The sequence below is a fragment of the Camelina sativa genome, chromosome 17, assembly GCF_030686135.1.
Source record: "Camelina sativa cultivar CO46 ecotype springtype chromosome 17, ASM3068613v1".
Classification (NCBI taxonomy): Eukaryota; Viridiplantae; Streptophyta; class Magnoliopsida; order Brassicales; family Brassicaceae; genus Camelina; species Camelina sativa.
Genome location: NC_141896.1, coordinates 9951780 through 9965479, shown reverse-complemented (window position 1 = coordinate 9965479; position 13700 = coordinate 9951780). Strand labels below are relative to the sequence as shown.

Here is a 13700-nt window from a genome sequence, read left to right as displayed (position 1 = left end):
ATCATTAACTACTTATTAGATAGGAGCAAACATGCATAACTCAAAATTTTCTTAATTTATGTGAAATGTGTCAAAATGACACTTTTTGTGAAACAGATGGAGTATATAAAGGATAGTAATTCTAAATTTTCTTAAATTAACAAATCCTAGAAAATGTAAAATCTCAACGGTTATTATTGACAAAAATCAAAACAGTTATTAAAATATAAATATTGAATCCCATTCTAACCCTACCTACAAAAGTCTTATACTTGTATATATATTTATTGAAAAGTGCATTTTTTTTCAACCACTAGACCGCAACAAACCGGTCTTTTAGCCAAATCCCTACATTCCTAGAGGGCGGGATTCGATGATGGTGTGATGGAAGACAAAAGTTGCCACAAACCCTAGACAAAAGTTGCCACAAAACCTAAAAGCACAGCTAGTATTCTCTTTGTAATGGATTCACTTGCTGACAAAGTATCCCTGAACCATGAAATCGACCACAATACTAAACCTGAAGACGCAGGAAGAATCAAAGTCTATGCGAGTATCCTAATGTCGGAAGAACCAATAAGAGATTGCCCGACCGTACTCGACGATGAACATTTAACTCACAATCAGGTTGGCTATGGGATTAGTCAACTTAATGAACTTGTTGTTAAGGTCATATTTTCCTCCGTTAACAATTATCCCGATTGTGCTTTTTTATTTTATATTAACTTTAAGTTCAATCCTCCTATCCTAATGGAAGTGTATGTCCAATATTTCTGAGTATAGGCGATCATTGGAAGATCGGTCTATATTTGGAGAGGATGTCATTTGATGACATAACTATTGAAGTCTCATTTGATGATAGAACCATTGATGACATCCGGTGTACACCGCCATGTAAGTTTGCGGTTGAGTCTTTGCCAAGGAAAGTATACGAGAACAAGACATCCAGCTCCGACATGTGCACAATATGTTTTGATCCATTTAAAATGGGAGAAAGAATCGTGACCTTACCGTGTGGACACGAGTTTGACGATGGCTGTCTCCTCGAGTGTTAGGTGACACGAGCCTTAGAATTTGGTTCATCGTTTAAGAGTTTTAAAAGCAGAGTTTTTTAATAAATTTGATTTTTTTTTTTTTTTAATTATGTTTTGCGTTCGTTTCTATCTCTTATTCTTAAAACATCTTTTTCTTATAATTCTGAAAACAAAAATCACTTCGAACAGTATAACACTTATACGAAAAACCATCCTTCAAGAATCGTAGTACATTTTGTGGAGCCATTTTTGACAGAAAAAAAAAAATGAAAAATAAATTAACAACCACACACACATGGAACCAAATTCTGTAATGAAGATCATTTGTTTTCTATGTCTATGCCAATCATTTTGTACTGAAGGAACGAACTTCTCAAAGCTTGTTTGAAGCTACAGAAGCTGTTGCATGGAGCATCATCAACCAATGCCATTATCATGAAGGATATAAATTCTCTATGATCCAATTTACTTGCAGCTACAAAATGGTGCACATGCAGCGATTCTTAATCGGTGGATCATTCTGCAGCTTTTCTGAAAAACAAAAAACAAAAACAGAAAGATTTCAGAAAATGAGATGATATGACAATGATCTCTCAAATAAGAGTAATTAGCAGCAAAACCTATAGGAGGAAACATAGCGATAGGAATCCGAAAACCATAACTGCAAGCGACTACAGACTCAGGGGAAACATATTGTGTGGTATGGATAAAATTACCGCTCTTTTTGTCTAGCGAAGGAGGGCGAAGAACAACATGCATAGTGATGATCATTCCAGGAAGTTCCCCAACCGGAAGCCTGGATTCCGCAAGTGTCCTATTGTTCTCCAGTATTTTCCCGGCATTGATGAGCTTCACATCATTTACACTTTTTGGAGTATTTTCTTTGTCTGTCAAAATAGTGAAAACACTTGAATATGCAGCAGTTCCAACACAAACCTTAAGTAGTAGTAATACCACAGCACAGAAGATAGCAAAATGCAACAACATATCCCAAATAAGGCCAAAAACACACACAAAAATCCATGAATGAAAATACAACGTGAGGTGAGACATTCATTTATTAGCCAAAAAAATCAGTTGCTAGAGTAGCTTTACACAACACCTAAACCTTTCACCTTTTATCTTTAAAATTCTCATTACTTTACAAAGTTCAATACCTATACTAGCCTAATCATTATACATAAGACAACAGCAGAGAAAGAAAAAAAAAAAAAACAAGAATCAAGAAGATAAACTGTATACAATAAAACCCCAATGGAAAAGGTAGAAACTTTAAACCAAGTAACCATCAAACAAATCAAATCAGTATACATCAGAGAAACTAATGAGACTGAAACATAAAAAACGTGAAGATGATGATAATAATACCTTTAGGCCATAGAGAAATGATCTTCTCTTTAAGAGAAGAAACAGTCATAGATTGATCAAACTTGCTCGGACCTATATCAGTACCATCTGCCAGTCTAAACTTGATTTCTACCCAATCTTCATCACCACCCATCTCCTTTCAATTTCCCCCCCCCCCCCCCCCCCAAGAAAACAAACAAAACTCTAAATCAAAGAGAGAAATTTCAAAATTCTTCTCTGAGGAAAATCATCGAACACTTTACAGGATTGATTGTTCCACCAACCCCAATTACAAAACCCAAATAATGAAAATTAACAAAAACCCCAAATCAATTCTCGTGGAGAATTTTCAAATCCCCGTTGCTCAAAAGCACGAAACCGACGCGCCAAGCAAAAAAAAAAATTGAATCTTTTGACTATATCAGCGACGCTTTGTTACAAGAAGGATCAAACCGTTCTTAAAGCAGAACAGATCCAAATTATAATATTAAAAAAAAGGAGAGAAATTTATGATGAAGAAGAAGAAGAAGAAGAAGAAGAGACACTTTGGTTGAAAAGGCTCTGTATTTGAGCAACAAGAAGCAAAAAAAAAAACACACACAAACAATTTGGGAAATTTTTAATTTTTAATTTTTTTGGGTTCAGATTCTTTTCTCTTTCTATAATCTTACCTGAAATCCTCAATTTGACGTTTCTACCCCTATATATTCCTCCATCAATATACTTCCTACCGTTTCATAATATATGATGTTTAGAAAAATATTTTTGTTTCATAATATATGATGTTTCCCCTTTTTTATGCAACTTTTAGATTAAATTTATATTTTATATTATGTAGGCTTGTTTATGATTGGTTAAACTTGTTAAAAGTAACTATTCACTAAAACATCATATATTTTGAAACGGATAGAGTATCATCTAATAAAGTTGACTTTTCTTTTATTATTTAGAGACTTTACTAATCAAACAAATTTGTTCAAATCTTTAGACTTGTGAATTATAAAACTTAAGATTGTTTTGATGGTGATATTATATAGTTTATAAATCTAAATATTCGTAATGATGCAAAATACTATAAGACAAAAAAACTCTGGCCATGTTGTACAATATCAAAATGAAACAAGTGGATTCCAATAATTTTTTTATTATTCGTATTAAGTGGGGGTATTTGATACTTTTCTTTTGATATTGAACTCTTAACCCCCTATTATATTTTTTAAAAAAATATAAGAGAGATTTACTTCTTGTTATGGATTCCTCTATTATATCTTGTTTTTTATACGTCGGGCAATACATTATGCCAAAATATGTGATTTTTGTAAACCAAATGATAAGAGGGGCAATTCTGGAATTATCGATGAAAGCATATAAACATATTGTTATTGTTGTTGTAAACTCGAATGGTTAGAAAATGGCAGCCACCAACTATAGAAGAAGGCTAACTACTGTAACTAATGTATAATAATGGTTATTTAATAACAAAACTTTATGAATTTTGTGGGGGGTTTTTAAGAGTTAAGAGTTAAGAACATCTCTTCTACTCAATTGTAGTAGTAAGACCATATGAAACAAAGGGGTATTTAAATGACGTTATTGACTGTTATATTCAAGAAAGTTTTTGTCTAATGATGCCTTTTAACATTTGGTTTTCGGTTTGGTTTGGGAAAAAGTTACAGTCATAGAACTAAAATTCCTTCACTTTCAAGTAGATGGGAGACCAAATTGTGAACCAACTTACAAGTAAACTATATTCGGGAAAAAAAAGATTTGATATTCTCGGTTAAGTCATTTATAAATGAAATTAGTTCGGTTCAAATGGTTGAAACTGAGATGGAATAAACAACAGGCTCATGCTAAACGCCAACCAAAATGTTCGTGCATGCCACAAAAAGAAACCAATACATGCTTTGGATGGAATAAACAACAGGCTAGTGATATTTAGATATTACTAAGATTTATGTATTCAGAAAGAAAATAACAAATAAGACTGGTTCCTTCACATCAGATTAAAGTATTATATAACCAAATGTCAAAATAATAATCATGGAATAGATTCGTTGAAACATAAATCAAACGCAACTTTCATATAAAGAAAATACAAGAAGATAAAAAGAAATAAAGAATAGAGGTGAAGTGTGTAAATGAGAATCTAGAAATGGTTTGCTTTAGAGCATATGATGCGTTTATGTTTCTAAGGCATTTTTTAAAAAACCTTTTCTTCTGCTTATCTGCCTCCTTAGGTCCCCCACCATTACAGAAATTTATCTAAGTGTTACACATTTCAGTCCAAGGAAGATATTCTACACCAAACCGAGTATTTCTCAAGCAAAAGGATTCAAGAAATGTGATCTCTCCGGGTAAAAGTTGAGATGGATTGACCCATTTAAGGAAGAGGTTTCAATACCTTTTTTGTGGTAGACTGTTTCAATTGCCTAAATCAGATCCACACTATAAGTTGCAAAATTTACCTGAAACTTTCTATCTTTTACAAGTTTCTCTATTACTAACTACAGAAATATCAAATATGTATGCAGAAAGCAAATTGATGTTACAGATTCACAACTTTTGCAATTAAATTACAAGGTAATGTAATGCTATGGTGTATGTTTGCGCATGTGTGGAGAGTATCGATAAAACAATCGCATTACTATATATTTGTCACAACATTTTATTACTCAGGCTTACTTTGGCAGCCAAATGCCAGAAGGATGTATCATCGATTAAATAGACATTTAAAATCTTTGGAAGAACATCTCATAAGCTTCAGGTATTTGCTTCTGGCTGTACACAGAGATTTCTCAATATCCCACGAGAAATGGGAAAAAACTGCTTGACTTTATTATATATCTATAACTTGGCAGCTAACAAGTTCAGCAGCACCAAAGTCCTTGGTTGCAATGAGCTTCCAGATAACAGTGTCTGACTTGTTAGGTGCATTGCCCTTTTCACTCAAAGACCGTGAACCCGAAACAGAACTTGAGCTAGACGATGGTAAGGACACTGGGATGTTGGGGACATCAGCTCGTAAGACTGTAACGTTATGGTTAGTGTCTCTAGTAATGAAATGAAGCTTGCCGTGAAACCCAGCAAGCAAATAAGGAGATTCTGAATCTGTCAAGTCGTAAATAGGGACTTCTCCTATAACAACTTTCCAAGTATCTTCCTTTTGATCATAAACTTTAATCTTCCCATTCTCCATGGAAGAAGAAGGATCAAATGCATATAACTCACCATCCACCACAACACTCAGTTTTGTACCTGCTTGCCTCGCAGGCCAACCTTCACCCATACCAGACGGCATTTCAACCCATAGATTTGTCTCAGGGTCATAAACCTCTCCTCCAACATCAACAAAGAAAGGCCAAGAGTACAAACTCTGAGGAACACATAACATACCATTGTAACAAGTCATTCCCGTGGCGATAGGCTTCAATAAGTCAGCCAAAAACGCGTTTGGCAACACTTGCGCCTTTGAGAAAGGCATACTCGGAACCTCTGACCAAGCATCCGTACTCGGATCATAAACCTCAGCTGACTGTAGCGGAGCTAAACCTCCCCGTCCCCTATCAACACCTCCAACAACATATAGTTTCTTATTCAACACACCAGTTTTAGAATAAGCCCGGCTCGTTAACATAGAGCTCACTTCACTCCACGAGTTAAAAATCGGATCAAACCTCCAAACACAGCTCACTGTTTTAGACCTAGAGAGCCCACCAAGAACGTAAAGACACCCATCAACCGCACCAATAGCACAACCACAAAACGGCATTTGCTCAGAGGTGTCTTTCCTACCAAACAAGCTCCTCACAATCTCAGTAACTTTAAAACTCGGACCAACCATGTTCCACAAACCAGACAAACTCCTTCTAGACTCCTCTTCGTAAACAACAACAGGCATAGGAGGCAATCTCTGCCATTTAGTGGACACAGGATCTAAAGCATACCACAAAAGCTTATCCTCATGACCTTTAGTAAGCACATAGAGCCACTCCTCAGTTCTCCCAAGCTCTTTCCTCAAACCATACACCTCAGAAGTCGAAACAGCCGATCTCCACCTCCGAGAAACCAACCTAACACTCGAGTAACAGATCCTAGGAAGCCTAGCGAGAATCTGTATAGATAACTCATCAGGAAGACTTGGAATCAATCTGCAAAACTCATCAACAACAACATCGTTATCTGAACAAGTCTTTCGTCTTTTACGAGATTCGTTTGAGGATTCCACGTCTTGACTCGTTGCTTTCCTCTTGGAACAGCTCAAGCTCATTACAGAACCCATCACTGTAGGATATCAATAAAATTCCCAACAATTAAAAAAAAAAAAAACAGAACTTTACAATCAAGAACACATGATCAAGAAATGGGCTTATAACACTAATCAGATACAAATGAACCCTAAATTTTCAATTTTTTATGAAACCGACATAAACCTTAAGAACCAGTCAAATCAATTCGATTCCACATCGATAAAACCAACAAAGTAATAAACTTTATTAAAAAAAAAAAAAAAAAAATCGTTCAGACAACACAGTGAGTTAACAGACAAATTCTAGGACATGAAAATCTCACCGATGCAGGGAAAGATGAGAAATTTAGGAGTGACGAATCTTTGAGATCTTTCGTATCCACACGCTTATGTTTCGGTTTTGTCTTTCTTTTTTTTTCTCTTTTTTAATTTGGTTCAAAGAGGAATTTTGTAGTTGAATCAAACAATTGACGCACGATTTTATTTTATTTTGCATTAGTGTGATTTAATTGTGACCGTTGGATTGGTGAGACGAACTGAAATGTATTAGGTAACCCAGTCTAATCATCTTCGAAGTCAACTAGAATTATTAAATTATTTTTTGTAACAATTAACAAGTTGACAAAATCGTAATCTTGAATAATTTCTATTCTTTTGAGTTAACTAATCTGTTAATCGTTAGTAAAAAAAGTATTTAACTTATTACTTAAACCAAAAAGATGAACCGGTTGGTGTTTGGTTTGCTCCTTCTTCTTCCCGCCAGCAAATCCGTACTTTAAGTTAATGTTCTTGATGTGATTATTACAACAGATTAAATCTGATTTGACATTTTTTTCCCAATTTGATCATTTCTAGGATCATGTTTTTTTTACAGTACAAACAATTCAGAAGCTCTGTTGTTGTTTTAAGATGTTTTTCTTCTCCATCTTTTGTAACTCGATCGATCTATTTCTTTGTAGCATTGAAGTGATGCTAATTAAATTATAAGCTACGAATAGTCTCTTCTGAGCCAAGCTTTGAGTTTCTTTTTTTTTTTTCTGGTTAGCTTAAAACACAAGGGATCATGAGATTTGGAGCATTTTCACATTATTGTTATATGGTGGATTGAGTATGGTCCAGCCAGTGCCATGACCACTTCCCTTGAGTTATATGATGTGAACCATGCAGCTCAATCAGTTGGTATTTGATAAAGCCATCACAAAATCCAAATCTGTTTTCGTAGTTCTTTCAAGAACAGGGTTTGGCTCATCAAACTCCTATACCACTACAAGAAAAACTGTTATTAATAGCACACGATTAACGCTATAATAGATGTTTAACGGCGTTTTCATAAACGCTATGTTCTCGGCAGCTATCTTAGGTCTGACATTTACTATAGCGTTTTTTATTGTATGCTATTATAGGTTCAGTCTACCATGGCAGTTTTGTATTATGCTATAATATAGTTACTTCTTCCATAGCTTTAATATTTTGTCATTATCCGTAAATATATAGCAGGATTTTGTGTGCTGTAATAAGTTATGTTATGGCATAAATGTTTTCTGCTATATTGGTATTTATTGCAGTATTGTGTATGCTATTATATGTGTTTTCATGACTCGTATATTTTGCTGTTAAAGATTTAGTACTTTTTATGGCATTATTATGAATGCTATTAAAAGTGGGCAATATTGAACCAAAAAGCATGTTTTCTGAATCCATTCATTCAACCAAAAGCATTCAACACAATGTCACAGTCAATCCAAAACACACAACATAACAAGCTACTAAAGTATTTCATTGTTTAACACATGATGACTTTATCTTCTGGCCATGCGATAGATGTTCCTAATGCATCTTCCATAGTCTCAATTTCTGAACATGGCCTCCAAACTGCAGCATTGCTCACCTTCACAATATCGACCCAAACTCTAACTGCATTTTTCCCCAAGGGAACAAAGTGGACAGTTTGGTCAGGGTTGTTTGAAGCCCATCGTCCTTCGGCAACTACCCGCTTCAATCCTGTTACATCCATCAGCTTGCACTTCTGATTTTCTTTAGCAACTACAAGTGGATTGTGTCGCTGCAAAATACAAGTTATTAGTAAAGATTATAGAGTAAACTATATCAGTTTCATATCATCTAAAACAAAGAAAAATTACCTCAGATCTCCTAACTGGCGATTTTGCTTGTTGTTTATTTGTCTTCTTAGGAGATTTATGTGGACGGACTTCTGAAACAGTTGCATGAGACTTTGCACCTCCGTCTTGATCAATTGCGGTAGAAGTATGCAGTGCAGATTTTTGGCCAGATGCATCTGAGGTATTTTCAAATACAACTGCATGAGCCGGCCATGCAACAAAAGACATCTCCACTAAGTATTTTGTTTCAATTGTAGGCCTCCATAGAAATGTATCAGGTTGTATTACGACATCCACAAATACTTTAACAGCATGTGGTCCGAGAAGAAGTCCATTAACCAATGCTTTTGGATCTTGAGATTGCCAACGTCCTTCAGCAACCACTTCATCCTTTTTAGACAAATGCAAGAGTTTGCATTTGTTCGATGGGTTTGTGGTTGGGCTCTGTCAAACACATGCATACAACATCCTCATTTTGATAAGCAAAAAAAGGAAAAATGCAAAGGTAATCAAACTTATTGAGTATAACTAATGTTCTTAGACATATGAGACTATACCTTAGGCGCAATGTCATCCGTGTCAATCCTTTGATCCAAAATAACACATTTATGATCAGGCCATGCTACTAGTAACCCAACAGCTTGCTCAATGTTGAACACATTAATTGCAGGTCTCCATAGATACGCATCTGGTTTTATAGCCGTTTCAACCAAAACTTTAACATGATTAGGGCCTAAGGGAATGTCATTAACAAAGTCAGCTGGATCTGTTGAAAGAACAAGACCCTCAGCAACATTTTCATCTGTACCAGCCCAATCAACCAACACACACTTTGGTTGGGATTTTCCTCTATTAACAGTCTACAAAAAAAAATTATCATGTACCTGAGTCAGATGCAGAAAAGTTTGAAATACAATGTAAAATCCTCATGAAGTACTTACTCTTGCAGCTGAGTTCTCACCGACTTCAGGCTCGTGTTTCTGTAATGTGTTTTAATGATTAAAGTAGGTATTGAAATAAACGAATATATTGAATGTGTAAATTTTTTGCTTACTTTGTTTTTAATTTCGGCAATCTCCTCTCGTAGTTCTTTTACTGTTTGTAGCAATAGAACTTGTTTCTCTTGCATTTCAGCCATAGTCTTGTTCTTAACTTGGAAACAATCTAACTTGGACATACTCATGCCTCTCCCAATTTCCCTTAGCCTCCCAGGATTATCAGTGCCTAGTAGTTGTGAAAGGAGATCATCTTTAGGATTTGTTGAATTCGATTCAGGCTGGGTATCAACTAGTTCAGCTGCTTTTCTCTACAAATAAAAACATAAAAACAAATTGAAAACATACCACATGTAGTTAATCCAAAATGCATAAATCATTTACATAAAACTTTACAACTTACAAACTTTACCGCTGCATTTGTATTCACGGGTGTACCATCTTTCTTGGTACGCGACTTCACCCACACCTTTAGTCTTGTGACTTCAGATGGATCTGAGCTTTCCTCTTTCTATGTATCAAAAGAATAAAGTGTTATGAATTATAGTAATGAGCTTATAATATAAGCAATATTATACATGTTATTAAAACTAACCATTTCTTCAGCGAGTCTAACCATCCCTTTACGGCTACAAGTATGAGGAATCTGCATGCTCCTTCGTTTCTTATATTGATCACTCACGACCTACCATATGAATGTTAATAGTCTACTATGTAATTAATATATATTAATACAAGGTAATACCTTAAAAGCTTGACTTGTTTTGAATTTGACAAATTTCCGCCATTCTGTTGGAGAAATATTTTTTGGACGCAGATTCATCCTTTGTTGGTTTATCAGAGCTGTATTTATCTTTTGAACAATCCGTGACTTCTTGTCTCGATATCTGTGTGTTGGTGGCAGACCCTTTCTATGACACATATATACATGCTTTCTGCAGAACTTCAACCAAGTACTATCTGTGTGTTTCCCACACACAGGGCATCCCATTTTACCCTTCACTTTACATCCAGCAAGATTTCCATATGCAGGAAAATCACTAATTGTCCAAAGAAGCATTGCCTTTAAAGTAAAATTAGTTTTACTATAGGCATCATATGCTAACTCTCCCTTGTTCCAGAGATGACACAGATCATCAATAAGGGGTTCTAAGTATATATCAATACTATTTCCAGGCTGGTGTGGACCAGGAATAAGTAGAGTAAGCATGATGTGTTCTTTCTTCATACACAGGTGAGGAGGCAAATTATAATTTACTAACAGGACAGGCCAACAACTATACCTACTATTCTTCATGTCGAATGGATTAAATCCATCTGTGGAAAGTCCAAGTCTTATATTCCTTTCTTCAGCAGCAAAAACTGGATATTTATCATTCATTTGATCCCATGTCACAGAATCAACAGGGTGACGCAGTTTTCCATCACTGCTCTTGTTATTAAAATGCCATCTTAGATCCTTTGCCATTTCCTCCGATCTGAACATTCTTTGTAACCGTGGGATGATCGGAAAATACCGCAAAACTTTCTGAGGGACACCTTTCTTTATTTCACCAGTTTGCCGGTTAATCTTCCATCGTGAGGCATTGCATTTTGGACAATTTTGAAGCTTCTTGTACTTCTTTCTGAACAGACAACAATCATTTACACAAGCATGAATTTTTTCATAGCCCATATCAAACGACTTCAAGAATTTTTTCACCTCGTATAAAGATGTATGGAGGACATTATCTGCAGGCAACATTCCAGGCAATGTCTCAAGTAGATCATTGAAACTCTTGTCAGACCATCCATTTTGTGTCTTCAGTCTAAAAAGTGAAACAATAGCAGATAGCTTGCTATGATTTTCACAGCTTCCATATAGTGGTGTTTCAGCATCTCGAAGCTTAGCAAGGAACTCATCTTCTTTCTTGTCCTCAACCTCTGCAATCTCACCCAAGTGATCCTTACTAACCATTTCTGAATCTACATTTTCTGCAGCTCTGTATAAATCATAAATTTCATCACTCCAATGATGCTGCTTTGCTTCACCCATAGTCCCTGAAGTAACATCTCCATGATGATACCAATCTGTCTGTAGCTTGTAAACCTCATCCATTCCTCTTGTTACAAGATGGCCGACTACTTCACTGATCTCATGACGATCTACATTACGACAGTCGATGCATGGACATACTATGACGTTCGTATCTCCTAATGCCGCAGACACAGAGCGAACAAAACTCCACGCACCTCTCTCATAAGCAGGATCAGCTCTTTATTTCAAAATATAAAAAACCTAAATTATGTCTAAAACTATACAGTCTCACAATCAAACCAAACTATAAAATTAAACTCCATACCTGCACAAATGTACCCATGCCTTGTCCACCATTTTATGTACTTACCTTAATAAAACATTTAATACAACAATTCAACCAATATAGCTAGGACAAATCACCGTATGTAGTCTTAATATAGCTATGTTTGACAAAACAAACAACTAAGCATATAGTCTACAAAAACAAGACCAGACAAACACATAATCACAAAAGTGTACTACTTAATAGAATCATAATTCAACCACAGAGTCAAACCAATATAGCTAAGACATAACCGTATATATAGCTATGTTTAACAAAACAAACAACTAAACAAGACCAGAAAAACTACTGACCTGTCGGGTGAATACAATTACCAAAAGAGTAGCTTGAATCCCCTGAAAACAGTCGACAACACTTGCAAAGAAAAGAGAAAAAAAATCAGAGTCAATATATAAACAAATTTGGTAATCGAAAATTTCAAAATCCAAACTAAAATCGATAGTATAAACCCTCAAAATCCAAACTAAAATCGATAGTATAAACCCTCAACAATCGATAGTATAAATCCAACTAAAATCGATAGTATAAATCCAAACAAAAATCGATAGTATAAACCCTCAACTAAAATCGAATCTCCAATTTTGCTAAAACTCGAAAACCTACTCCCAAAGACCTACGCCCAAAGACCCTCAAGAACACATAACATTCGATTGAGAGTAAACTACGCCCAAAGACCTTTGATTGAGAGATTTCATACCTTCGATTGGAGTCTCAGTCCCAAAATCAAACGATAGCAGTTACGAAATTGAAAAAGGTCTACGAAATTGAGTGATTAAGAAGGACGAGATTGAAAAAGTGGGACGAAATTGAGTGAGAAAGACCTTTCGCAAGTGAAAAGGGGGAAAATTTTAGCTCAGTGAAATTTTTAGGTTTTGAGAAAAGGGGAAAATTTTTAGCTAAGTGACGAGTGTCTTTTTAGTTTCTAATTTTTTGTTCTAAGTATTGGCGGAATAATTATTTTTAGCCTCCCGCTTATCCGATTTCTATCACGGTGTTTATAAAATGCCATTATATAATAATCAAAATCAACCATAGCAGTTACGAAAACCGCGCTATCCTTATGTGCTATTAATAACAGTTTTTTTTGTAGTGTACACACATGATACATATAAACAATCAGCCAATCACACATTATCTCCTAAGAAACATATGATTATTTTGTTCGCGACACTAATAGACATGACGTGAACTTGAGAACAAACATAAAACCAGTGTCTTGTTCAATCACAGAACAAGAAATGCTTAAGGTTATAAATAAAGGACAAAACTTGGTTGGAACAAAGAAGGCACTCTTGTGGGTTCGAGAGGAAACTTTGAAAGGGCCACGTTTCATGATCATCGTTTAGTTAAGTCTTGGTCTTTGCTCTTATTTTAGGAACACTAGTACAATATACTCAGTGTACCATTTGAATTATTCATATCCCACACATGACACAATTTCCCATCATCTACACGAACGTATGTCTAGTGTTTTTTTTTTTTTTTTTTTTTTTTTTTTTTTACCTTTTTACTTACATATCTGTTTAAACAATTCATCTCTTTGTTTTGGTGCGGGTAAGGAAAAAGTGTAAGGGAGAATGACAATGATGACAAGTAGCTGTGGAGAGTAGTAG

General features: G+C 35.2%; 4 protein-coding genes across 4 annotated transcripts; 1 reads left to right on the top strand and 3 right to left on the bottom strand.

The window, feature by feature from the left end:
* Positions 1–322: 322 nt before the first annotated feature.
* On the top strand, positions 323–1034 carry LOC147923459 (uncharacterized). Its single transcript, XM_087496456.1, has 2 exons — positions 323–741; positions 777–1034. The coding sequence occupies exons 1-2, from the start codon at positions 442–444 to the stop codon at positions 1032–1034; spliced, it is 558 nt and encodes a 185-aa protein (XP_087352582.1). The 5' UTR covers positions 323–441.
* A 155-nt stretch (positions 1035–1189) lies between these two features.
* On the bottom strand, positions 1190–3033 carry LOC104759350 (membrane-anchored ubiquitin-fold protein 6). Its single transcript, XM_010482291.3, has 3 exons — positions 2382–3033; positions 1730–1900; positions 1190–1544 (listed from the first exon to the last, which is right to left on the bottom strand). The coding sequence occupies exons 1-3, from the start codon at positions 2512–2514 to the stop codon at positions 1489–1491; spliced, it is 360 nt and encodes a 119-aa protein (XP_010480593.2). The 5' UTR covers positions 2515–3033; the 3' UTR covers positions 1190–1488.
* A 1947-nt stretch (positions 3034–4980) lies between these two features.
* Positions 4981–7123, bottom strand: LOC104756548 (F-box/kelch-repeat protein At1g22040). The gene is made up of 2 exons (XM_010479154.3): positions 6933–7123; positions 4981–6644 (listed from the first exon to the last, which is right to left on the bottom strand). The coding sequence occupies exon 2, from the start codon at positions 6640–6642 to the stop codon at positions 5200–5202; it is 1443 nt and encodes a 480-aa protein (XP_010477456.1). The 5' UTR covers positions 6643–6644; positions 6933–7123; the 3' UTR covers positions 4981–5199.
* Positions 7124–8392: 1269 nt separating this feature from the next.
* LOC147923458 (uncharacterized) lies at positions 8393–12098 on the bottom strand. Its single transcript, XM_087496455.1, has 9 exons — positions 12067–12098; positions 10653–11979; positions 10320–10409; positions 10137–10235; positions 9784–10035; positions 9671–9709; positions 9287–9589; positions 8751–9173; positions 8393–8671 (listed from the first exon to the last, which is right to left on the bottom strand). The coding sequence occupies exons 1-9, from the start codon at positions 12096–12098 to the stop codon at positions 8393–8395; spliced, it is 2844 nt and encodes a 947-aa protein (XP_087352581.1).
* Positions 12099–13700: the final 1602 nt, after the last annotated feature.